The sequence below is a fragment of the Macrobrachium rosenbergii genome, chromosome 18 (genome assembly GCF_040412425.1).
Source record: "Macrobrachium rosenbergii isolate ZJJX-2024 chromosome 18, ASM4041242v1, whole genome shotgun sequence".
NCBI lineage: Eukaryota > Metazoa > Arthropoda > Malacostraca > Decapoda > Palaemonidae > Macrobrachium > Macrobrachium rosenbergii.
In genome coordinates, this window is record NC_089758.1 from 272,053 (window position 1) to 298,775 (window position 26,723).

General features: G+C 44.2%; 1 protein-coding gene across 4 annotated transcripts in view; it reads left to right on the forward strand.

The window, feature by feature from the left end:
• Positions 1-5,664: 5,664 nt before the first annotated feature.
• Positions 5,665-26,723, forward strand: part of Grp170 (Grp170 co-chaperone) — a 309,324-nt gene continuing 288,265 nt past the window's right edge. For 2 of the 4 annotated variants that reach the window (XM_067120035.1, XM_067120037.1), the window contains exon 1: positions 5,665-5,893. Coding sequence is in view for 2 of the 4 variants with exons in the window: in XM_067120034.1 (XP_066976135.1) it covers positions 5,918-6,027 (110 nt within the window). In the remaining 2 variants the exon portion in view is untranslated. The other 2 variants (XM_067120034.1, XM_067120036.1) reach the window with 1 other exon arrangement.

The following is a 26,723-nucleotide window of genomic DNA, read 5'->3' on the forward strand; positions in this document are numbered from 1 at the left end:
TGTGAAAGCTCTCACGTAGGGTGTGGCGTCATCCTTTGCCCAGTAGTCCCAGAGTAAAATAACCTGTTGAACTGACCCCACCCTACTATCTCCGCCATCTGGCAGCGTCGAAAGCCTTAAAGTCTGTTTTCTTCGCTGGGATAAACAGCCAAGATGCAAACTGCTGAAGGTCAAAACTCGAGCCACCGGGAATAACAAAGGACACCGTCGATGCAGGAGGCGATGTCACTTCTGGAGCTGCTGCTGCTGCAATCCGCTTTTCCTCTGAGGAGGAGCAGATGCGAAACAAACTTCCCCATTCGCCCTGCTGCCTCTTCTTGACTTGATGATATCGTTAGAATTACGAACTGGAGAATTGAATGCACTATTTGGTTATACTTATAAATCATATATATATATATATATATATATATATATATATATATATATATATATATATATATATATATATATATATATATATATATATATATATATACTGTATGTATATATATAATACATTTTTAATTTTCTTTTTCCCTGTTATTCTGTTTTCTCTTTCTACAATTATCAGTTTATTAACTGACCTTTTGTTTTTCATGAACGTGCATATATATATATATATATATATATATATATATATATATATATATATATATATATATATATATATATATATGTGTGTGTGTGTGTGTTCATAAACTATTCTTATATGTGCTTCATATCGAGGGGAATGAATATTTCCCCTTAGAAATACCTTCTGAAAATTGGTTCTCATCCATCAGCCAATGGGAGATCGTGTACAAAAACCTTTGCCCAAAAACCGAAGCTATCAGCCAAAGAAAGAGGGCGATAGAAACTTTGTGTATGGTGGAGGTCTCTGATTGGCCAGAGCATTTCCTCCCCTGACAGTGAAAGCCCAAGAAGTGAAGAAAAAGACTTGGTAAAGGACGAGGAGTTTCAAGGTGATGTTTCCTACATTCTCGAAAGTTTGGATCACCATTGCAAATCTCGAAAATGTTATGGAAAGCTTTGAGTATTGTGGTGACAGGACTGAGGATGTTGCAGATTTTCGAGAAAATGACTCGTATCCTGTGAAGTTTCTAGACCGAATACCTATGGTACACTGTTCACAACTGACTCTCCAGTTTAATTTTTCTAAAATTCTGAGGCTGTTGGTGGAAGGTATGGTTCAGGGTCCATGACAGACCTTTTATTGAAAGGGTGGTTGGGTGTTGAAGGAATGAGGGGCTTGGTGCGGACCTCTAGGCAGTGAGCAACCGAATGCCCCCTGAGGAATCAGGAGTGAAACTAGAAGGAAAATATTCTCTACAAATGTGCCCTTAACTCCCCATGTTCAAAAGTGCAATAAGTTCTAGTTAAAATTAAAGAATAAAATCAATGTTAAAGGGCGCAAATCTCACGGTCATAGTTAATTTTGACGTTGGTGTCAAGAAACCTGTCAAAACTGAGTCATTTTGACGCATCGATGTTTTCCTCATCATGGGAAGTGATGTTAACACTTGCTGATTTAATATCACAAATACCCAATTTAGATTAGGTTCTTTTATGTCGGGTAATGTTCAAGTGTCTACTGAATAATCACCACGGATTGACAACAGATCTGACTGTTAGTCAACTGTTGTGGGTCGCATAAACTATCCGTACTACATAAAAATGTGTGGCATTTGGTTAAACACGAGAGGACCTCGATGAGGTAATCGGAACCACACTGTGGCGGAATTCAAACCCACAAACAAAACAACAAACAACACTCACCCTGATCTTCGGTTGCTGGAGATGGATAAAGGCCGCCGTAACAACCACAACCGCCAAACACAACAAGGAAATACAAAAAAAGAAACGGAACACACACACAAATAAACAGCACACCAACAAGAAGACCAACAACTCCCAGAGAAGCATACGACAAAAACTGTCCCACACAAGAACCACTGACCGGCACTAGCTCTGACTAAAGACTCCCAAAAAAACTGAAAAATCCTTCACATATTCCACAGACAGACAGCGCCGAAAACAAACTAACGACCTCATCCCTCTTCCAACAACTGGAAGCACTCACTTACGACAATTACACTCTCTCTCTCTCTCTCTCTCTCTCTCTCTCTCTCTCTCTCTCTCTCTCTCTCTCTCTCTCTCTCTCTCTCTCACAAAACGTTGGGAAATGCTAAATAAAAACAAATTTATTCATCCCTCTATATCGCTGTGCGTCATCATAGCTTATACTATGCCCAAACCCATTAAGAGTACTTACTAAATCTTTGCTTCTTGTTTGCCTTAAAATATGAAGGGCCAGTCCTATTTGTTTGGGCATAGGTACTCTAGATACACAAAAAATCAGAAGCTATATTCAAAACCTTTTCATGATCTTTTAATGGAAGAGGTACTCTTTCTGTTTCATCTGATAAAGTAAACTCAGTTTTTGTCACCATCCATGCAATAAAATTGTACAATATATTTGGGATGAAATATCAAAACATTTTGAGCTCTGCTCTTTAGTTTTGGTCTTTATTTCCATCTGGAGCCGTTTTGCTACCATATATGTTTGCTTTGGAGGTTCGTTACTCATCATTTCTTCATCGCTGCAATCTGACTCTGTTTGTGACTGTGACTCATCTAATTCGTTGTGTAACTTTGCTATCAAGCTGCACATTTCACTGTCTGTGATGTGGGATGAACATACGATGCTGGTGTGTTTTCTTTGGGGAATGATTTGTATTTCAGTACCATAAAACTTAGTTTGTCTTTAAGTCTACCAGATATGTAACAATGTGCATTTGGAGTTCCTTAGTCAGTTAAAATATTACAGTATTTTTCTTTAGAATTTGTGTCACAGAAAATACTGACTGATGTTCCAGAAGGGGATCTGAAATCTCACCACAAAGCTGTTTAAAAGCCAAGTCATATGGACTAGTATGTGTTGAAGAGATTTCCTCTACTTTTCTACTATTTAGAAAGCGTGTCATACAGAATCTGTGATACCTAAAATCTTTTGCAATCATGTCAACTGTGGAATCTCCATGCCCTTCTTTCTTTACTAAAACAGATTCATCACCCAATTCTTTCGCTTTTTTGTGTATAGAATGCTGCATATCAAAGGAACTTACTAAGACAAGCGCATGCTTACCTTTAGGGTCACGCCTCTTTCCACAAATAAAGCAACAAGTTTTAGCATCTAAAGTTATTGGTAAAGTGGAGCGACTCGTTACTCAACCAGACTTATTCAATGAAAAACTGCTGCTGGGTTCTCCTGCTTCTCGTTCCTGGCTGCCTGTAAGAGCTTTAATCTTATTTCTGTCAGTATATACACTTTTATATTCTTTGTGACATTTAGGACCATTCCAGAGGAAATCCTCTTCATCATCAAGGTATTGAGATAATCTATGGTAAACATCATCTTGCCTGGTAAGCAGAGCAGACCTAAAACTTGGATATCCTCTCGCTGTTAGTTTTCTGAGAGGTTTTTTAGAAGCTCTCTGGCATATCTGACATTTTTTAAATGTGAAGGTAATACTACTTGTTTCAGCTTTCCAAAGAGGATCCATTCTAACTGCTGTCAGTTCCAATTTTGACGCTTAATCTGGAATAAACAGGCTTTTTATTATGATTTTCTCCCATGGAGATCTACTATTTATGATTTTATTATCTTCTTATTAATCTGAAGTATATGAAAAAATAAGAATCTTTCTATTGAGGAAAAAAAACTGAGTTTCAAGCTATTTGAAATGTTATATTCTTACTCAAAATCTCCTTTTAGATAGAAAATTTTGAACTAAACTTATTTTGCAAATTATATATCAATTTGCAATTTTATATACGCTATGTACAACACATTCGGCAATGGTGGGCGAAAATTGGAGATGATCTGACCATTCAAAATGAGATTTTTAGTAAATCAATAATTTTTTTAGAAAATTGTGGTTTTTGCATTAAACGCTTTAAATAAGCAATGAAATTTTGAAAAGTATCTTACTTTCTGATATACCTTAGGCATCCCTCTTACCAACTAAGACACTACAAAAAGTTTATATGATGGGTCCAACAAACCATTTTTGCATGATAGCCCCAAGTGGCTCCCTGACTAGAATATGCTTTGGCAGGGATTTTGAAGGCCAATGTCTTTCACAGATGAAAAACTTAGCCGAATCAATCACAGAATCCTGGCGAGGGGGGAGCACATTCAACCACTTTTGTTTATCCGACTCATCTTTAGGCAGTTTGAAAACACGGCACTTGTTATCCTCATCGTAGTTGCCATTACAATTCACAATACCACACTTATTATGCATAATGACTGATAAATCTCTATAATTACTGAAAATATGGGAAGCCAAAATAGTTCGTAAATGAGGCACTTGAAAAAAAAAACTAACTACATTGTATTCAAAAAACACTACGGAGTTGGCAAAAAATAAAACATAAGGTAAACTCAGGCTAAGTTTCATTACAACAGTGAATAATGCAATGAATAAGGTAAACTCAGGCTAAGTTTCATTACAACAGTGAATAACGCAATGAACAGAGAGCGCAAACGACGACAACCTTTTTCACCTCGTGTATCACCAACAAGAAAAGTATACCTTAGTTTTACCAGACCACTGAGCTGATTAACAGCTCTCCTAGGGCTGGCCCGAAGGATTAGACTTATTTTACGTGGCTAAGAACCAATTGGTTACTTAGCAACAGGACCTACAGCTACAAACAACTGACATACAAGGCTACATTTCCATCTCTGTATAAGTGGATTCGATCATTTTTAAGCGCTAAGAAAAAAGGTATCATTATGTATACAACTTCACTTCAGCTTTACAAATACTTGTTTTAGGTTACTCTCTCTCTCTCTCTCTCTCTCTCTCTCTCTCTCTCTCTCTCTCTCTCTCTCTCTCTCTCTCTCTCTCTGAACAAACTTACGAACCGGCCAGAAACCAGGACTTAAAATTGCATTATCCCGGCTACTACAGGACTCGTGTTAAGCCAACATGCGTAGACGAGATAATGATGAAAGGGAGGTGAAGATTGCTTGGACATGTCCTTCGCACAACTTCGAGGAGAACTGTATGGTAGTGTCAGCCGGGTTCCTGGGAAAACTAGAAGATTTGGAAGACTGCGGGGTGGTTGCATTGGAGATTTGTTAAAGCATAGGCAAGACATTAGTGGCAGACATTCATAGCTTTTACGGCATGGTAAGACATCCTGATGATTATCATTCTTATTACCAGTAGTAGTAACTACGTATTTTTATTTATTTTTATATAAGGTATTCATATCTAAATGTTATTTGGCTTTATAAACCACATATCCGTTTTTTTTTTTTTTTTTTTTTTGGCCTTTCTACACATAGACATTCTACTCTGAAGTGCTTAGTTGTAAAAGATGCCCGATCTTCCCCTTTGTTATTTCCACGAGAACGTGTTCATTTCAGATAAGAATGATAACCGTGGTATTTTTGAAGGGTTAAAGTTAATGAGGATTCTTTTGTCCATTAATTCCGGTTTTAAATTCCATATTGAAAGGTTCATTTTCAGTCAGAAACTGCTGTTTACGTTTATCCTACCATCCAACGAAATGTTTGTAAATGCCAACTGCACCCCTGGTTATTTTATTTTGCATCTTAATCTCAACAGTATTCCACGCAGGTACACAAAGCCTTCACTTTCTGCCTCCAAAGGCGAACGAAGAAGAAGAAAAAGAAGAAGAAGAAGCGCCAAGGAAATCCCTGGAAAATGTTGTGTGGCATAGAATCTGACCAATAGCGTCCCGCCACACCAAAATAACGTTTTCGGCAGCCCACCACAGCCGCCAGCTTATGCACCGAAACTGCACGACACCGTTTCGATTAGCCGCAGTACGTTCTTGCACGGCCCTGCTGTCGCTAAAGGTCGAGATTAATCAGGTACGTAATGTCACAAAGGACGTGATGATGTGTACTGTAGTAGGTAGTGGCGAAATACGTTCGGTCGGTGACGACGTTTATGAATGGGCTGAGCTGTTCATTCATTCATTCGTCGTGGAGAGTCATTTTAGCCGGTAAATAGTTACACGTGGAATTCATTTAAAAAGTTAACGAAATGCTTTTTCCTTGTGGTTCTGATGTTTAGTGTTAACTTGGGGGGTGTCCGAGGAGTGTGAAGAAGCTGCCCCCCCCCCCACCCCACAGCCAGGTCAGGGGGCACGGCACCTCAAGGTGAGGTTAGGTAGGTGAGTTCTGGTAAGGTCAGGACCTGCCGTTCTAGGAAAGGTTAGGTTTGTTTTTTCGTCTGCGGAACTTGTCCCGTCGTTCTACACGTCCCCTGCTTGCTGTGGCAATTGACGTTTTTCTGTATTTTACTTGCTTTACAAGAATTTAAAGTGATATTTTGTCGGCCGGCTGTAGCTAAACTGTAATTGACCTTTGAAGACTACACGACGGGTAAATCTAAGCTGGCATTCCGCGGCGAGCCCCAGCCCCCTTCCATAACTAATATGGCAAATTGTAATCGGTAAACACCCTTAAAAATACCAACCTAACGTACCCTGGGCACGTTTACTGGTTACAATTTTGCCTTATTAGCTATGGGGGGTGGGGGCTTGCCGTGGAATGCTGGCTTAGAGCTCCCCTCGTCGGCAGTCTTCAAAGGTCCGTTACAGTTTAGTTACAGCTGGCCGACAAAATATTACTTTAAATTCTTGTAAGGTTGCGAGTAAAATAACATAGGAAAACATCAATTGCCACAGTCTAGCTCACTGCAGAACTATGGCTTAGAATTACCGCTGAGGCCTCTTTCCATGGGTCACGGCCTCCTTGATAGGTCTCATTCAGATTAAGCTAAGTTCATGGAATGTGTTCAAACTAATATCACACACTAGGGTAAGGACCTGGTACCCTAGATTAAGTATAGTCTAGGTGGTGAGGTCATTTGTTAACAAAATGAACACAATAAGCATTCAAAATACACATTGTAACAAAGGAAAGCATTTTTAGCCCACAAGGTGCTAGGTTGGATGCCGTTAAGGATGACGGCAGCATTATGCATTTGCAACTCCAGTAATAGAACCAGTGGGCCTATTTTATTGCTCATTTTGTTTAACTTATCACTTGAAGTTATACATGGTTAAAATTGCCTTCTGTCACAGATTAATAGTAAAAATAAAATAGATTTCGTATTCTGGGCCGCCTAACTCATTCTGCGGTGCCGAGATCCCTCCGCCAAGGTAAGTAGTTCCACCCAAACAGCTGACGACCAACGACCCGAAATGCCCCGCGACCTTCCTCAGTCTCTCCCGGGTTCAAGAGTTGCTAACATGGCTACTTTCGTGTCTTCCGTGTCGTATCCGACCCACGTGGAATTTGGGGCTAAGAATCCAGTGACCCTTATGGATTTAGGCGTTTTGTGTCACGAAGAGCGTTCATTGCTGGTTTACCTAATGAAAAGTGGCCTACTTGGCGATTTCAGCGGGACTTGTGGCAAGTGTGACGAAGGCAGCGTCGTCCCTTGCCCCTTTAAAGCTTTCCTCGAATTAATTAAACGTGCATATCCCTTAAATAAAGCCTTTTCAACACCCGCCAAAATGCGGTCTAATGTCGCCGATTCCGACTTGAATGAGGTGCGTGCTATTTCGAAAAGTTATATATTTACTATTTTCACACGGCCCTTCTGGGGGGTCCGGGGCAAAGCCCCCGGCCAGGTAAGGCTGCACGCCGTCCTATGTTGGGTTAGGTCGGTTTCGTTAGTTTGGGGTGGCGACCTAGGTCGCTGGGGTCCAGGCGGCTTCCCCGCCAGGTAAGGGCACGCCGCCCTAGGTTCGGTTAGGTCGGTTTTAAATCCGGTGATGAGCGTCGCCATCTCTTTGTATCCGTGAATTCGATTCTCAGGCGGTACCCACTGCCACCTGGTGGTGGGTCTCGGCCAGGATATCGGCAGACGAAACCCACAGCATACTGAAACTGTAACCGCTCCATAGATGCTTTTAAAAATTTTTAAAATTAAAAAAAATATATATTTTCAAAAGCTTTTTATTTTTGGAATGCACAGTACAATATTTTATGAGACAATTCCAAATTCTTTCATGCCAGAGTTGCTCCTTATCCGTTGAAGAAATACCTGAAAAAAATACAAAATATATACCACAATTAGTAATTAGTTGAATGGGTGTACTGTGTAAATGTGTGTATTTTAACCATCAAATGCATGCTAACCTAAACACCAATTTGTTCCGACACGATATACAAACCCTCGGTCCTTTACACTGGGAATTGCTTTCAGGCGTAGGCTGGAAACGGCCGTTAAACTCTTGAGCAAGGTGGTTAGGCAGTAACTACCTCTAGGTAGGCGGGATACCCGCCTGCCCGGATGTAAACATTCCAGTTTGCTTTCGGCCGTCATGTGTTGCCGACGTGTTTCGTTTCTCTGCCTGACTGTCGTTAAGCTCTTATTATCCCGGTGGGATCTTTCTGTATTTTTGTTTATATATACGTGTGATATTTGTTAATACAAACCCACGATTTGTGATAACCTTGCGTAAGCCGTCGTTTTCCCTGCCTGTGTCTTGGGTTTGACGGCCAAGGGCACAACTGGAGTAAGCGTAGCCAGTGGTAATGCTTCTCTCCAGCTGCCCTTTACATAAATACTGAAGGCGCCCTGTACTTTCGGAGATATAGTTTGGGGACGCAATATCTTCACTCCCCTACATCCATTGGGACGTAAGAGTTAGTTCCCTTCTTGGGCTTCCGCCCTCCGTGTGTAAGGGGCATCACTAATTTCTTCCTACTTATGCTGAGTGTTTCTCGCCGCCTGCGCTTAGAGATTTGCGGGCCGAGCGGCAGGTTACAGGCATCGTCGATAAGTTCCGCTTCCACAGCGCCCTTGGTGGCCTCCCCTCCGTCCTTTTTCTCTTCCGTAGGTTCTTCCTTCTCCCCCTTTAGTAGACCTCTCTCCTTCGCCCTCTTTTGCTCGCTTTCGGGCGAAGACGAGGGGAGCAATCAGCGACCTCATCTAGAGTACCTCCTCCTCACGTGGGGCTGTTCCCCTTGTAGCGGGAGGAGCCTCCCTCTACTAGTCATCTTTGCTTTTCTTTCAGGTTGACAGTGAGCATCGAGAGACACAGCAGTAGTTGGCTGGATATATCAAGAATATCTTGCATGAAGCAGTCCCAACATTCATTCAGTGTTGCTTGGGATCGACCACAATACCTGATTAGATGACATATTTCCACGCGGGACTGCTCTGACTCTGTTCCCGCCGATGTAGATCGATCGCTGTCATTGCTGGTTTTCATGTATGCTGTTGCAATGCTTCCTGCGTATCTGTGGTCCATCTCCTCCTGCTGTTCCCTGTGTTATGCTCGTCAACTCGACGACAGTCTGTGGGCTGCTCCCCTGGTCTCCTGCCGCAGCTGCCCTGATCGCTCCTGTCGCTGCTAGTGACTTTCAAATGACATTCTGTCCATTGCAGTAGCTCCTGCCTTCCAACCGCTAACGTGGCTCCTGCATCGGATGTCCTGATCGTGCCGCTTCTTCTCCTAGTGATCGTGCCTGGGGCCGCTTCCGCTGTGTTCCTGCCAGCTGCCGTGGAGGTTCTGATGTCTGCTATCCTGTAGAAGATGTTGGCGTGAAAGGAAGGAAGTCGCCTTAATGGAAGTGAGCGTTCCTGGCCGTTGCATAGCTCCTGCTCTCCGAACCTTTGCTGTAGCTCCTGCATCGGCTGTCCTGATCATTCCTGCCGCTTCTGGCGGTCGTGCCCGGGGCCACTTCTGTGCGTTCCTGCCAGCTGTCCCAGAGGTTACGATGTCCGCCATCCTGTAGAAGATGTCGGCGTGAAGATGTAGGAAGTCGTCCTGTTGAGGTGATGTTCCTGGCCGTTGCAGTAGCTCCTGCCTTCCGGTGCTGCGTAGCTCCTGCATCGGCTGTCCTGATCATGCTTCTCCTGGTGGTGGTGTCCTGGCTGCGTCCGTTGTGTTCCTGCCGGACTACCCTGAAGGTTATGATGTTTCGTGTCCACCATCCTGTAGAAGATGTCGGAGTGGAGGTGAAGGAAGCTGTCCTGTGGAAGTAGCCGCCGTCTTCATCTTATCTTCGATTTCGTCTTCTGCTGCGTCTTCCTTCCTCTCCCGAGGTCCAAGGGGTCCCGAGAATCGGACAGACCTCCATCGGCCGAAGGAAAGGAATGCTGCTTCTTCCCCTTGATGCCCTTGGGCGTTTAGGGACTGCCTCCTTCCGAGGAGGCAGTGGGTCTCGTTGGCTCTTCCCGACCTTCGGGTTAGGAAACCATTCGCATAGCCCTGGGTTTTCTGTTTCGAAGCCGTGGGCGCGCAGACCTCAGTTTGCGATCCCGTTCCCGAGTCTTAGAGGTTCCGCCTCTAAGATGGGGGCTGCCGGCGCTCCTTCGCGAGCCGCCGAGTGCTCGAGATTCTATGGAATATTGAGTATCCCGATCTGCTCTGGAGAGATTTTCCTGGGACCAGTTCGGGACCAGTTCGAGAGAAAGGGGCGAGGCACCCAAGTGTCTTGGCTCCTCTTCTTGTCAGCACCGCAAGCGCTCCCCGAGTGTTTGCCAGTGCTCGGTCGGGTTCCCAGCCTGGTGTCTCGATCCTCTCGGTTCGAACACCAGAAGAAGCAGGAAAGAGATTCACCTTGGGAGTCCTACGGGACTTCTAAGGGACTGACTCTCTTCCGGGAGACAAGTTTCTCTCGTTGACCAATTTGCATTCTCCTGTGGGATCTTGCGTTTCAGGGGCCGCAAGAGCGCAGCCTCTCGAGGCCACGCCCTCGTTGCCAGTCTTGGAAGTCTGTGTCTAAGACTGGTTCTTTGCTTGGCTCTTTCGATCTATTAGGAAACAAAGCAGCCGCTCCCGATTTTCGGAAGTCTCGTGGGTAACTCGAATTCTATGAATCGCGACCGCTCTCCTTACGAGAGGCACAGGACGAGAGAAAGTGCTGAGACACCCAGGTGTCTGGTTGCCGGGACACCCAGGTGTCGGGGTGCCGCGACGCCAGGTGTCTCGATACTGCCCGCCAGCTGCTTCGGTTGCTCGGGCGGGCTTCGTTCTTGTGTCTCGAACTTTAGGGTTCGAGCATGCAAGATAGCAGACACAGAATTCCCCTTTGAACCTTCTTCTCGAGGGCCTCGGCCTCGGGGAGTTTAGAGTTCGGGAAACTAGCAATTGTTCACAGCAGACGAGTCCGGCCTGCCCAGTTATGATTGTGAGACAATTGGCTCGTCCTGGCCCCCGGTCGCACTTACGAGACTGATTCGGCTTGCCAGACTGGCTCGGCTCGACTCGACTTGACTCGGTTTGCCAGACTGGCTCGGCTCGGCTCGGCTCCCCCCCGCCTGCCTCCGCCTGCCTCCCAGTCCTCCGCATACCGACCAGCTGGATTGCGTTCGCCTTATCGGCTCGGCTCGGCGCTACTCGGATTTTCCGATTCGGGTTCTTGGCTATGTTCGAGTGAACTTTTTTGCTCTTCCCGGGAAAGCGCTTTGCCACGGCACAAGTACTCTTCTTTCCCGTGTGGCAGTAATCTCCTTCGGTTGATTATCGCTCACGGTCCGCCTCCTGCTTATCATACTGGCAGGACAGGTAGGGATACTCTTTTCTCCTCACTTGTTCTCTTGTCCTCTCGGTTGTTCCGAGAGAGACGAGACGGACAGAGAGAGCTCCGACGAAATTTTCTTTTCGGAGTTCGGCTGCCTGGCGTGCTTTGGGTATCGGTCCCCGATTCTCTCGTATTATAACCAGGTAGCCGAGGAGGGTTTCATGGGGATCTGTCAGAGTCTCCCTCCAAGGGAGAGGTACAGGAGTTTCACGCATCGGAAACAGCGAGGTCTTCCTCTTCAAGTGACGATCGCCCCCGTGTTTTCGGGGAACTTGTAGCGCCGATTCGTCGGCGCGAGGATCCCTAAAGGACAGGACCGTGGCTCCCTCAATGAATAACCTTCATCACTCGCAACCCCTTGCAGTTTCCGAGGGCCGAGTGTCAGGGACCGCCACGGTCCTGGCTTCGAGAGCGTTCTCGACCTGATGAATTCTTTTCTTGAAGGAGTTAATTCAGGTCGAGACACCAAGCTTCCACCCCTGCCTCGACAGAATATGAATTCTTCTTGCGTCGGAGGGTCTTGCCGACTGCAGTTTTTTGGGCAATTCTAGTGCTAAGAAGAAGGACTTTGTCCCAATTCCCAATTTTTTTTCATTTCTGATGGTTGCATACTAAATTTCAGGCAATGAAAAAAAAATGAGCCAAAAATGAACTCTTAATCTTAAAAACTAAGCATGCTGTGATTTTTTGAAAAAAACTTTTTTTCCGCTTCGGCGCTAACTCACCGAACACCACCGGAATACGGGAGACGTTTTTGTAAATAGGGCTTCGGCGTTAAAGGGTTAATATATACAGTATTTAGCCCAGACTGTGAGGGTTATAGCAGTCAGTTATAAGCATTTTTAGAGAGGGTCTTTGGTGTTTGAACTATTAAAATAGGGCAGTTATAAGTGTTTTTAGACAGGTGTCAAGTATTCGCCGATTTTAGCGATTCGCAGGGGCTTGTGGTACCTCTCCCCTGCGAATCCCTGGAGCCCACTGTATAGCTTTTACTTCCGTGCCAGCGGTGTAGTTTGACAGATTAAAACAAAAAACAAGAACACTCAGTTTTGTATAAGTAACTTACCAAGTAATTAATTACATTGCTGTAGTTTCTGACTAGCGGTGCAGCTTAAATTCAAAATTGCAGTAGCACTTCAATCGTTGAATGTAGATGACTATACTCGGTTTTTCCATCTGTCCACCCGCCTTTTTTTGCTGCTTACATGGTAACACTGCGTCGGGCTTTAAATAGTTACGCTATGTAAGTTTTAGGTAATTAAAAGGATATCTGGGTGTACATTTGCAACTGAAAAGTGTTTTAATAATTTACTGTATGTGAATTACACCGTTAATATTCGAAATAGGATATTGTTATTATTCTTGAATGTAAGCTGCCTTTTTGGGGCGGCAAATGAAACAGCCAGACGTAGTGACGGGAAAATTGCTTCTCTCGCTGTTCACTACGGCAACAATAATGTATTGATTTTATGTAGGAAATTATTATTATTATTATTATTATTATTATTATTATTATTATTATTATTATTACATTCAACAATAATAACAATATCCTATTTCGAATATTAACAGTGTAATTCGCATACAGTAAATTAAAACACTTTTCAGTTGCAAAATGTACACCCAAGTATCCTTTTTACCTAAAACTTACACATAGCGTAACTGTTTAAAGCCGAGATGCAGTGTTACCATCGAGCACCACAGGCGGGTGGACAGATGGAAAAAAACCGATATATAGTCCCACTCACTAACAAGAATACCAGGAACGACCGAGCAGAAAAACCTCATTCTGTTTCTGCCGTGCCTGATGTAAGCATTGGGTGTTTGCAGCAGCTCTGTTCATTATTTGCCAGTTGTATAATTGGATTTCACAGAAGTATTATCTCGGATTTCGAGTAGCTTTGAGGATCAGTTTCTTATTGTTTTGTTATTGAGATCTGATTCAAGTTTGTCATTTTTCACTACTGTAGCAATTATATAGTATATATTAACCCTTGGCGCGAGCCTCTATTTACAAAAGTGTCTGTCGTATGTGCGGCGTTGGAGTTAGCGCAAGCGGAAAAAAGTTTTTTCAAAAATCACAGCACGCTTAGTTTTTAGAATTAAGAGTTCATTTTGGCTCCTTTTTTTTTGTCATAGCCTGAAGTTTAGTATGCAACCATCAGAAATGAAAAAATATCATATATAAATATTGAAATATATGACCGAAAAAATTTCATATATAATTGCATACAAATCGCGCTCTGAGCAAAACGGTTAAAGCTAACGAGTTTTTTTTTCTTTGTATTGTACACTAATTGCGATGATCTTGGTATATAACAAACTGTAAAACAATCAAAGCAACGCACAGAAAATATTATCACAAAATGATGCATGAATTAAATGCTTGAACATAAAAAAAGTTTTTCAAAAATTCATCAAAAATCGAAATATTGTGCTAGACTTCCCGTTTGTTGCAAAATGAAGGTAATTGATTGAATATTACTAGACTGTAGGTGTTTTAGCTTACAGTTGCAGTTTTCGACCATTTTGGTAGAGTTAAAGTTGACGAAGGTAGAATTTTTCTATTTATCGTGATTTATATGAAAATATTTCAAAACTGATAAAAGCTACAACCATGAGTTATTTTTTGTTGTATTCTACATGAAATTGCGTACATTTTTATATATAAAACTTTATGCAACGACTAATATAAAACGGTGCAAACATTACGACAGTGACGAAAAGAATTTCTGAGATGTTCGCCGAAGTTACGCATGGACGTAAGGAAAAAGTTTTTTTTAAAATTCACCATAAATCGAAATACTGTGCTAGAGACTTCCAGTTTGTTGCAAAATGAAGGTAAATGATTGAATATTACTAGAATGTAAGAGTTTTAGCTTACAATTGAGTTTTTCAACCATTTCGGTTAAGTTAAAGTTGACCGAAGGTTGAAATTTTGGCACTTATCGTGATTTATATGAAAATATTTCAAAACTGATAAAAGCTACAACCATGAATTATTTTCTGTTGTATTCTACATGAATTCTACATGAAATTGCGCACATTTTCATATATAAAACTTTATGTAACGACTAATGTAAAACGGTGCAAACATTACGACAAAGTGACGAAAGAATTTCTGAGATGTTCGGCCGAGTTAACGCGTGCGGATGTAAGAAAAAAGTTTTTTTTTTCTCACCATAAATCGAAATATTGTGCTAGAGACTTCCAATTTGTTGCAAAATGAAGGTAAATGATTGAATATTACTAGAATGTAAGAGTTTTAGCTTACAATTGAGTTTCATTATAATGACTTACCAAAACACTGTAAAAGCTTTTATCTCTTTAAAATCGACACGTCCGAGATATAAATTTTTTCTAACTTTGTTTGGAACGCTGATACAATTGGCGGAGACCCAACCCCACCGGATGCCGGTGGGGGTAGCGTGGCAGGAGACATACCCATAAACCCAGGTCAGTTTCATTCTCAGGCGATTGGGAACGTGATCTCGCGCGTCCGTCTGCCTCAAACTGTTTGGGTTCCTTTGTCTGCTTGCACTTAGTTGTGGCGTCTCTCCTTGGTGAAGTACTCAATTGCCTGTTTATTTATCTAGCTAGCCTAGCTCTGGGAATTCGTAGCTATGTCGGATTCAAGCTTCTCGGGATCCAGAGTTTGCGCAGGGAATTTGTGCTCCGCCAAACTAGTTAAACTTAAATACGATCGCCATTCTTTGTGTACAGCATGTAGGGGTCAAGAGTGTTCCCAGGAGAACACATGCAGTGAATGTATGGAATGGAGTCAGGAGTTTTGGCAAACATACAGTTCCCATCAGATAAAGCTGGTTAGGGATAGGGATAGGGATAGGAAAGCCTTTAAGCGTAAGGAAGCTAGGCTATCATCTTCTTCGGTGGTGGCATTGGCGTCACCTCCTCTACCGGCTGTTCCTTCCTCCTCTCCTACCCCCTCCTCTCACGGCTGCTCTTTCCCCTCTCATATTCCCCCTCTTCTTCACCAGCTTCCCAGTATGTTTTCCTAAAGCCAAGCCCAGCCTCGAGGCTGATAAATCAGAATTCGTTCTTTTCAGAAATCAAATGGAAGCGCAAATGAACGGTTTCATGGAGTCGGTCTTAAGTTTAGTGCGTTCGCACCGTAGTCCGGCGTTAGCGCCGGTGATGACGTCAGTGTTGGTGTTGGTGATAACAATGTGGTTGTTCGCGATCGCGTTTCAGGCGAGTCTGCTCATTTTTCTGAATCTTTTGAGCAAAGGCAACTGTCCCGCCGCCTTCTGAGGCTAGAAGACAGTCCGCGCTGGCGAAAAGGTCAGAAATTATTGCCCACGAGCAGGCTCGTCCTCTAAGGCACAGGAAAGCCTTAGTCCTGGTGGCGGAAGTAGTAAGCTTGACTCGCCGAGCGTCGAAAAGCTTCAGGAGGCGTGAAAGTGAGCCATCGACGCTGGGCCGATCTTCTCGCCATCGCCGACATCGCAGGATGGTGTCCCCAGAAGCTTCATCAAGGCGGTCGCAGTCGGCGGCACTACCTAAGGTTAAGCTCTTCAGGTGTGAGTAGCAGCAGTTCATCTTCAGTCTCTTCATATTCCAGCTCTTTGGATCCCCCTCCTCGTCATCGCAGTGGGATCAGACCTCGCCCTTAAAGAGGCATTCTTCGGATAATTCCTGCCCTATGGTTACTAAACTCTTCAAGAAAAGGACAGCCAGCCCTATACCTGGTTGCTCAGCGTGGGATCCAATCAAGAAGATACATTTCAGACGCTTCCTCCCAGGTCACCTAGTGCAGTCAAGAGGCCTAGGCCTCTCCAGGAAGTTCCGCCGCAAGTGCCGGGCCTCTTACTCCTCCTCCTACACACGAAGTGTCTGCGCTTTGGCTACATCCTCGCCCTCCCAGGAGTCTATTCTGTTGGAAGGGAAGCTAGAAAAGGTAGTCCATAAAGTCCTTGGTATTCCCGAGGATAAAGAAGTCGTTCCTCCTCAACTCCTGGACGGTCTGGGCACGGAACCGATTCTTTCTGGTGAAGAGGAAGGCCCAGGTGAATCGGGGCCTTCTTCACATTACGCTTCTCTACTCAGGTTTCTGCTGCAGTCGTACCCGCAACATTTTCAGCCGACAGCCCCCTCTTCTCCGACTTCTACGTTGCGTCTGGGAAAACAAGGTCCTGCCACTTCACTTCCCAAGTTGGTACTCTCCACCGCCTCCAAGAAAGCATTAAAAGAGGTAGAGGCGTGGTTGGAAGCTAAGAGATCCTCGGGTAAGTCGTCGTTTGCGTACCCTCCTTCAAAGCTGTCGAAAAGGAGGCAAAATTATTACAGCACTGGAGCTTCTCCTTCACTGGGATCCGCAATTTCCCTTGTGGACCCCTCAAGACGCATTTCATTCAAGGCAGTCAAGACCTTCTTTTCTGCCCTAGATGTAGAACATTTTTCCAGGAACCTCTTCAAGCTCCTAGAGATTGTCAGCTTTATCGATTGGTCAATGGGAGCTGTTTTCAAACAGGTGGAGCAGGCTAATCTCACGGAAGGCGTCTTGGAAAAAATCACGGGATTCCTTTCCTGTACTGATATCGCTATCCATGATGCGGCAGGCGAAATTTCCTCCCTCTTCGCCATGGCCACTCTGAAGAAGAGGAAACTTGGTGCTCGTTCTCTTGTCTAAGGCTGTGACTTCTTCGCAGAGAACGGCTTTGATGTTCGCACCCTTTGACAAGGAGGGCCTCTTCCCAGAAGCAGTAGTGAAAGACGTCCTGTCAGCCATGGATAAGAGGGCGTCGTCACACATCCTGTCTATGTCTTCCACCAGACCGAGGCCTGCTCCCGCTCCTTTGACCAAGATGGTATCTCCTCTTAACAGGCATCCATTTCAGTAACTCCAGGTCCAAACCTTACTCAAGGTCCCGCTCCAACTCCAGGGGTCAAGTTCTCCTCAAAGCCACAAGGTCGTCATACCAGTAAGTAGGATCCCTGTCCTCCATGCGCCGGTGGGGCCAGACTCAGCCTCTTTTGGGAGGAATGGAGAGACAGAGGTGCAGATCAGTGGGTGGTGCAAGCGCTCCAGCTAGGCTACCGTCTGCCGTTCGCCCAACCTCCTCCTCTCTCCAATTCTCCCATTTCCTTGACAGCATACTCAAGAGGCTCAGTCAAGTTTTCGGCCCCTAGAAACAGAAGTCCGGTCTCTCTTAGGGAAAGCGGTCATCGAAGTAGTGCAGGACGTGTCAACCCCAGGTTTCTACAACCGCCTGTTTGTAGTCCCCAAGTCATCAGGGGTTGGAGGCCAGTTCTCACGTAAGTGCTCTCAATATGTACTTAGTGAAACCAAGTTCTCCATGGAAACGAACCGCTCAGGTCTTCAGGCACTAACTCGGTGGGATTGGATGGTGACCTCGACATGGAAGATCCCTACTTCCACATTCCAGTACATCAGGACTCCAGGAGGTATCTTCGCTTTGTTTTCAGGACAGAGTTTACCAGTTCCGGGCCCTCTGCTTGGCCTGTCGACAGCCCCGCAAGTGTTCACCAGGATTCTCGCCCGATAGGTCATTGGCTCCACCTGGAGGGAGTTCGGATCTCCTTGTACCTAGACGACTGGCTACTCCGTTCATCATCAAGGGACCGCTGCATAGAGGACCTTCACAGAACCCTAAGGTTAGCTCGGGACTTAGGGATTCTGATAAACACGGAAAAGTCGAGCTAAGTTCCTTCACAGAGGATTCTTTATTTGGGGATGACTCTGGACAGTCTAGCTTTTCGGGCTTTCTGTCTCCCAAAAGGGTCTCCTCCTGCCTTCAGGCGGTGGAGAAGTTTCTCCTCCTGGACAGTTGCTCCGCCCGTCAGTGGATGGCTCTCCTGGGAACTCTGTCGTCAGCGGAGCAATTTGTAAGGTTAGGCCGTCTGCACATGAGACCCTTACAGTTTTTCCTCAGGGACTCTTGGGACAGAAGGACCCAAACGGACTCCACGGTCTTCAACATTCCCCACGTCAAGGGGCATCTTTTCTGATGGAGGTGCCGGGAAAGGCTTTCAGAGGGTCTGGATCTCCTCCCAAGACAACCATCCCTGCAGGTGTTCTCAGGCGCGTCCAATGTTGGGTGGGGAGCACATCTAGCCAACCTCAGGACGTCAGGAGTTTGGTCGGACGAACAGAAGAAGCTCCACATCAATGTCAAGGAACTGTTGGCCATTCACCTCGCTCTCCAGGAATTTTTGACCCACGTCTCAGGCCAAGCAGTCGCTGTTCACGCCGACAACTCGACGGCTCTAGCCTACATCCGAAACAGGAGGTACCCATTCCTTCGCCCTGTTCAAAGCTGCGAGGACCTTCTTCTGTGGGCGGACAGCAACAGGGTGGCCCTGTTCCTCGGTTTGTGCAGGAAAACTGAACGCCCTGGCGGACCAACTCAGCCGTCGGAACCAGACTCTCCCCACGGAGTGGACCCTGCACCCGCAAGTGTGCCTAGATCTGTGGAATCTGTGGGGCACTCCCATAATAGATCTCTTCGCTACCTCCAAGAACCATCGTCTCCCAGTGTTCTGCTCACCAGTTCCAGACCCACTGACTCACTTGGTGGACGCCATGCTCCTAGACTGGACGAACCTGTTTGTCTATGCCTTCCCTCCTTTCGGGCTCATCAGGCAAGTGATAAACAAAGTGAAATTCCATCAGAAGGTCGAGCTGATCCTCGTTGCCCCGTTCTGGCCAAGGAAGGAGTGGTTCCCGGACCTGCTAGATCTCCTGATAGACTTCGAGGCTTCTCCCTCAAAAGAAGTCGCTTCTCAGACAACCCCACCAAATGAAGTTCCACCAGGGATTGTCCACTCTCGCTCTGACAGGCTTCAGACTGTCAGGAAGCTCATCAGAGCGCGAGGTTTTTCAAGCAAGGCTGCAGAGGCTATTGCGAGGTGCAGAAGGGACTCCTCGAGCAAATTATACCAATCCAAGTGGACAGTCTTCAGGAACTGGTGTAGGAAAAATAGTATCTCCTCTTCTTCGACGTCTATAACTCAACTTGCCGATTTTTTTCATTTACTTGAGGGATTCAAGAAAATTGATGCCATCAACCATCAAGGGCTACAGAGCTCTGCTGTCCTCCGTCTTCTACCATAGGGGGTTAGACCTATCAAATAATCGAGACTTGTCAGACCTCCTCAAGTCCTTAGACACAGCTAAGGCCCCAAAACCTGCCCTTGCCTGGAATTTAGATGTAGTTTTGAGGTGGTTAATGTCTCCAAGGTACGAACCTTTAGAAGGTCTTTCTCTTAGAGACCTCACTAAGAAATCCCTTTTTCTGGTTACTTTAGCAACGGCAAAGAGGGTTAGTGAAATACAAGCCATTGACAAGGAAGTGGGTTTTTCACAAGGTAATGCTGTTTGCTCGTTCACCTTGAATTTTCTGGCCAAGAACGAGTCTCCTTCCAACCCGTGGCCTCGGTCCTTTACCATTCAGAACCTCTCCAAGTGGCTGGCCCTCAAGAATTGGAGGCTTCTTTGTGCCCGTTAGAGCTATCAAAACTTACTTGGCCAGAACGGCCAGCATCAGAGGACGTTCCTCTAACCTGTGGTGTTCAGTGAAAGATCCAACCAGACCTTTATCCAAGAATGCCCTGTCTTTCTTCGTCAAGGAACTCATCTTAGAGGCGCACAGGCACATCAACGAAGAGGACGCACGCCTAGTCAAGTCTCATATTCACGAAGTGCGCTCAATAGCAACTTCAGTGGCCTTTCGTCATAATAAGTCACTTTCGCAGATCACACAGAGCACCTTCTGGAGGTCGAAGTCGGTGTTTGCGTCTCACTACCTTAGGGAGGTTGAAGTTGCGTATCAGGACCTGTTTGCGGTAGGTCCCGTATCGGTAGCAGGCTTGGTTTTAGGGGGAACACACTAGGGGGGTAGGTTCCTTATCTTTCCTTCCCCCTGTGGTTTTATGGTTGCTGAGTTAATGGGAAGCCGGGGTGCTCAGTTCACCTGGAGTACCCTCCATCCTTGTTGAGCTGCTGAGGGGTATAGGAAGGGGATGTATTTAACTATTTGTAGGTTAGGCGGTGAGACCCGTTTTCAGTCTGGTTGCTTTCCAATTGCTCAGGGCAAGAGCAAAAGGAAGTCACCTTTGTCTCAGTCAGCGGTGTACTTCCTGACTGCTTGGGTTGTTATGGAGCAGAGTGGCTAGCAGTGCTTACGCCCAAGGCCTCTGCAGGTAATGGAGCTTCAACCAGCAGCACTACCTCCCTGCAAAAGCCCATCTACCAGGTAAGGTGACTCCTGCCCTTTTGTTGGTATGGATCCTTAAGATACCCGTGGTTAGAGTTTGTTCTTTTTCTTTTTTTTTTTTTTTTTTTGTGTGTGTGTAACCTTTCAATAACTGGTACCTCATCCCCTGCCCTTCCACCTTAAATGTGGAATCAGCTTTTACAGTGTTTTGGTAAGTCATTATAATGAAAATGACATTTTATGATAAAATGATGTTTCATTATACTTACCAAAACACTGTAACGTAAAACCTCCTCCTCCCCGCAGGGGGAGCGTTATCTCAGGTTTTCACTAATTGTGTATACCGAGAATGAAACTGACCTGGGTTTATGGGTGTGTCTCCTGCCACGCTACCCCTACCGGCATCCGGTGGGGTTGGGTCTCCCGCCAATTGTATCAGCGTTCCAAACAAAGTTTGAAAATTTATATCTCGGACGTGTCGATTTTAAAGAGATAAAAGCTTTTACAATGTTTTGGTAAGTATAATGAAACATCATTTTATCATAAAAATGTCATTTTTTCAACCATTTCGGTTGAGTTAAAGTTGACCGAAGGTTGAAATTTTGGCACTTATCGTGATTTATATGAAAATATTTAAAAACTGATAAAAGCTACAACCATGAGTTATTTTCTGTTGTATTCTACATGAACTTGCACACACTTTCATATATAAAACTTTATGTAACGACTAATGTAAAACGGTGCAAACATTACGACAAAGTGACGAAAGAATTTCTGAGATGTTCGGCCGAGTTACGGCGCATGGATGTAAGGGAAAAGTTTTTTCAAAAATTCACCATAAATCGAAATATTGTGCTAGAGACTTACAATTTGTTGCAAAATGAAGGTACATTGTTTAATATTACTAGAATATAAGGGTTTTAGCTTACAATTGCGTTTTTCGACCAATTCGTTAGTCAAATTGACTGAAGGTTGAAATTTTGGCACTAATCGTGTCCCGCAACAGAATTTGCCAGTTTCGAGCTTCATGCTTCGTCCTTTTGACAGCTCCGCAAGTGTTCACTTGAGTCCTTGCTCCGCTCACCAAATTGAGAGTCGGTAGAGTTCTCGACTAGCACTCTGCTAAGCCCGAGTTCGAGTCTCGGCGGCCAATGAAGAATTAGAGGAATTTATTTCTGGTGATAGAAATTCATTTCTCGGTATAATGTGGTTCGTATTTCACAATAAGCCGTAGGTCCCATTGCCAAGTAACCAATTGGTTCTTAGCCACGTAAAATAAGCCTAATCCTTCGGGCCAGCCTTAGGAGAGCTGTTAACCAGCTCAGTGGTCTAGTTAAACTAAGGTATACTTAACTTTTCACCAAATGGCTTCATCTTATGGGAGTCGACATCTCTCTCTTTCTAGACGGTTGGCTTCTTCAATCGCCTTCAAAGAAGAGGTGCATGAAGGACCTTCAGAAAACCCTTCACTTAGCACAGGACTTAGACATACTGATCAACGCCCAGAGGTCCTAACTGATTCCAACGCACAGGCTTCTATATTTAAGGATGACGATAGACTCGAAATTTTCAGGTTTTTCCGTCCCCCAAAAGAATGGTCATGTTTGAAGAAGGTGAACGATTTCTTCTCCCGTCAAACCTGCTCGGCCAATCAATGGATGACCCTTCTTGGCACTCTAGCCTTTATGGGACAGTTTGTTTCCCTGGGAAGACTCCATATGAGAGTTCTAAAGTTCTACCTAAGGGCCATCTGGAACAGGAGAGCTCATCCAGACACGTTTGTCTTCCTTATCTCTCAGGAAATCAAGGAAGATCTCCTATGGTGGAGTTCAGAAAGCAGACTGTCAGAGGGGAAGTGAGCCCCAACCTAGACTTCTATTTAGACACGTCAGAGCTGGGTTGCGGGGCTGTTTTAGGCAACAAAGAAGTGTCAGAAATATGGTCTGAGGAACAGAAACTCTGGCATATCAGCCTCAAGGAGCTGACAGCAATTCATTTAGGTCTGCAGCACTTTGCATCAGAAGTCTACAACAAGACAGTGACCGTGCGTTCAGACAATACCCACGGCCCTGTCATTTATAAAGAAGCAAGGGGACTCGCATGTTCTCCCTCAGCGAGGCAGACTGCAATCAGACCAAGTTAGTAACCCGGTTCATCCAGGGCAAGCTCAGCGTCCTTGCAGGGAAAGTTGAGGCATCACAATCAGGCACTCCCCACAGAGTGGACTCTTCATCCACAGGTGTGCATGGATGTGTGGAAACTGTGGGGGAGACCACTCGTGGATCTTTTCACAACCTTCAAGAATCATCGTCTTCCCTTATTTTGTTCCCCAGTCCCAGACCCTCTAGATTGGGCAACGGACGCCATGCTGCAGGGCCGGTCAAACAAGGATCTTTATGTTATCCCGCCATTCTGCATAGTAAGGAAAGTCCTCAACAAGTTTTGCGACCACAGACTTCCAAGGCTGTTACCACATAGCATGTATGGCACTGTGAACAATAAATTATAAAAAAACTTGTAAAAAATGTCAGTATAGCTAATTCTCAATTGGTGCAAGTGAGTTATCGATTCTTTGGGACTGTTTTATATGTAAATAAACATATATTTAAGCATTATTGCCAAAGAGAATGTGTAAATTGGTTCATCGCTTGTACAGCACTGTCAATGACAAAGTGTAAGATAATTGTAAAAAAAAATATCAAAAACATGTACAAAAATACTTGTGTCACTCAGTAAGATATCCCATTCTCTGTAGCGCTGGCATTAGAGAATGTTAAAGGGATAACTTGCTCAACATGTCCTGATTGTCTCAAGATTCTGGAAGGTCCAAAATCTTTTTGTTTTGCTGTTTTCTAAAAACTGACTTTTTTTCAAAACTAAATGCTTATTTCTCCAGGAAAATTGAACCAAATTCAATTAAAATTCTACAGAATGTAGTATAACTACAGTATATTTATTTTTGTGTTTGTAAAATCATTTTTGAGAGTACAGTAAACTAAGAAAAGCATTCTCACGATTCGCTGACTCACGTTTTCGCGGATTTCTGTGTGGAACATATCTACCCATTATTCGCGGAAAATTCACCCATTCGCGGTATTTTTCACAGAAATATTCACTAATTACTATTAAATTACTGGGTTATAAGCATTTTTAGAGGGGTTTTCTTGTATTTAAACTATCAAAATAGACATATCTAAGTGTTTTTAGAGGGGTTTTAATTATTAGCCGATTTTAGCTATTTGCTGGGTGGGTGCGGTATGCATCCCCTAAATAGGGGTTTACTGTAACCTTTTTTCCCTATTTTTGAAAAATGACGTCATGCTTTTTCAGCTGCAAAAAAATTAACTTATAGGTCAATTTCTAAATTTCCCCATGAGGGAATTTTAATTAAAGTCGAATTTCTAAATTTCCCCATAGGGAATTTTTTAATTAACAAGGTTGAATTTCTAAATTTCCCCATAAGGAAATTTTCAGTATTAGTTGTAGAATAAGTGGTAAAGTTTTGAAGCAAATCCCTTCCATCATAAGGTAGAAAGTCATTTGTTTTATAATGGTCCCTACTGGCACCATCGCTCTTTTGTGGAAGGTAAGCCACTGGACATGTGAACAGTGGCTACAACTTTTAAATTTAAAAAACTGATCCTTGGATAAGATATTGAAGTCACTCAGTGGCATGGTAATCTTGTTTTTATATACTGTAAGTAACTTACCAAGTAATTACATAGCTATTAGTTTCATTTATTCGCAGTAGCTTAAATTCAAATTTCAGTAGCGACACCGATGTTCTGTGTAGGTGACTAGTCTTGCCCCTAATGAGATAGTTAGGAACGACCAGCAGAGAATCCTCAGTCTTATTTTGTGACGTCTGGTGTCAACATCAGGTGTCGCAGCAGCTTTTCTTTTTCACCGGTTATTTAATCAGACTTTTGGTGTTCAAGCCTAAAAGTCGAGTAGCTTCAACTGAAAACTTCAGGATGAGTTTTTTCCTTGTTTTGTTGTCACTAAATGGAGTCTGGTATATCAGTTTTGCTTTGACAGTGAAAATTGCAGTTAATTGTTTAACCACTTTGCAGAGTGGCGTACTACAGTAAACCCCAGATTTGCAGGGGATGCGTCTCGCACCCCGCGAATAGCTAAAATCCATGAATACTTAAAAACCCTCTAAAAACACTTAGAACTGCCTATTTTGATAGTTTAAACACAAGATGAACCCTCTAAAAATGCTTATACCTGATTATTTTAATAGTTTTATCACAAAATGTGCATTTAGTCATGAAAATTATATGAAAATACATTAATTAGTGAATATTTCTCAGTGAAAATACCATTTGCGAAAAGGGTGAATTTTCCGCAAATAAGGGTAGATCGTTCCACAGAGAAATCCACGAATCACGTGAGTCCACAAATATGCAGGGTTTACTGTAAACCCTGCATAATGTAAATGTTGGTTCGTTGTCGAACTGATATTTACGTTTGCTAATGAACTGATTTTTTCGATGCTACAGTAGTGAAATTACATCTTTGGTTTTACTCACCTGTACGACAAGTAATGTAACAATGTAAAGTGTTACTGAGTACTGTAACGTGGTAAAGTAAACATTGCATTCGCTACGACGTGTAATGTAGTAATGTAGTGTTGCAGAGTAATATGATAAAGTAAACTTTGCATTCACTTCCATATTTATCAAGTAGCGTAATAATATGTAACTCATTGTGTTCGCTACAGGACCAATAATGATATACTATATCTTCATAAGTCTCAAATAATGTTTGTTAGGAGTTGAAATTTGTCTGTATGATAGTACTCTGAGTACTTCAAGAATGAATTAAAATCGTCTTATTACACTTTCCTTTGCAGAGAACTGAAAAAATGTAAGGGCAGAACGTAGTAGGAGAGAATTGTGCTAATATTGGTTGCGCTGGGCTTTTAAAGGAATTGACGTTCTTGACAGCCGAGGATCGGCTCCAAATGCCCAGGGACACTCTCCAGCCCCCGATTTCTTAGCTTATGAGCTACCAGCTCGTTTGACGCCCAATTGCCTGGTGCCATTTACACCTGGGAGCACCCAGCGCCCTGCAACCGCCCAGTGAGATCCGAGCGTCCAGTGGATCTGAGTGGCCCAGGGATCCAAGTGTAGTCTGGCACCTACCCCCCATCCATTTTTCTCTCCTACTACTAGCCCTCTAACTTTTTTTGTATTGCTTCCATGCCTGGCTCCCTCGCTTCCTTCCCATGCCATTGCCAGTCTTGTGTCTGGGGTAACAGAAGTTAACCTTGGAATAGTGAAGTGTTGTGCAGTGGAGGAGGTGTCTAGCCCCCGATGCTCCTAGACGGAAAGTCCCTGTGAAACTCTCCTTAAACCTGGGAGGAGGCATACTAGAAGTCCCAGGGAGGTCTGGGGGTTACACACGGGTAGTAGCCCCTCAGTTGAGCCTGTTGCCGGTCCCAGGTATCGACAGACAGCCACTGGAAAGGCATTTTACTGGATGTGTAGTGGCGGATATGGCTGTCCGGCCCTGTCAGATCTCCTAAACCTAGTCCCTGTCAGACTCCCTAAACATGGGAGGAGGCACACTGTCAGTCCATGGGGTCCGAAGGGTTTTTTGCCCATGGTAGTTGCTCCTCAGTCGATCCTGCTGTCCACAGGTCTCGACGGATAGCCATTGGAAATAGTCCATAGGGATGTGCATTCTTTGTCCTCTAGTGATATGGATCCCAGTGTGAACAGTTACGGATCCAAATATATGCAAGAGGCATCAACGGTGTTGTTCCAGGATCCTAGTGTGGACAGACATGGATCCCTGTGTAGACAGGGGGTGGTGGTGATGTTTTTTGGTCATATCTTGGGTTTCAAAGTGGCATATCTTCCAGTTGTGGAGCGCCAGTAATTGGCGCCAAATGCTCTTTCAATCTGAGTGCCTAGCAGTGTCAGAGTGGACAGAGTCCATGCACC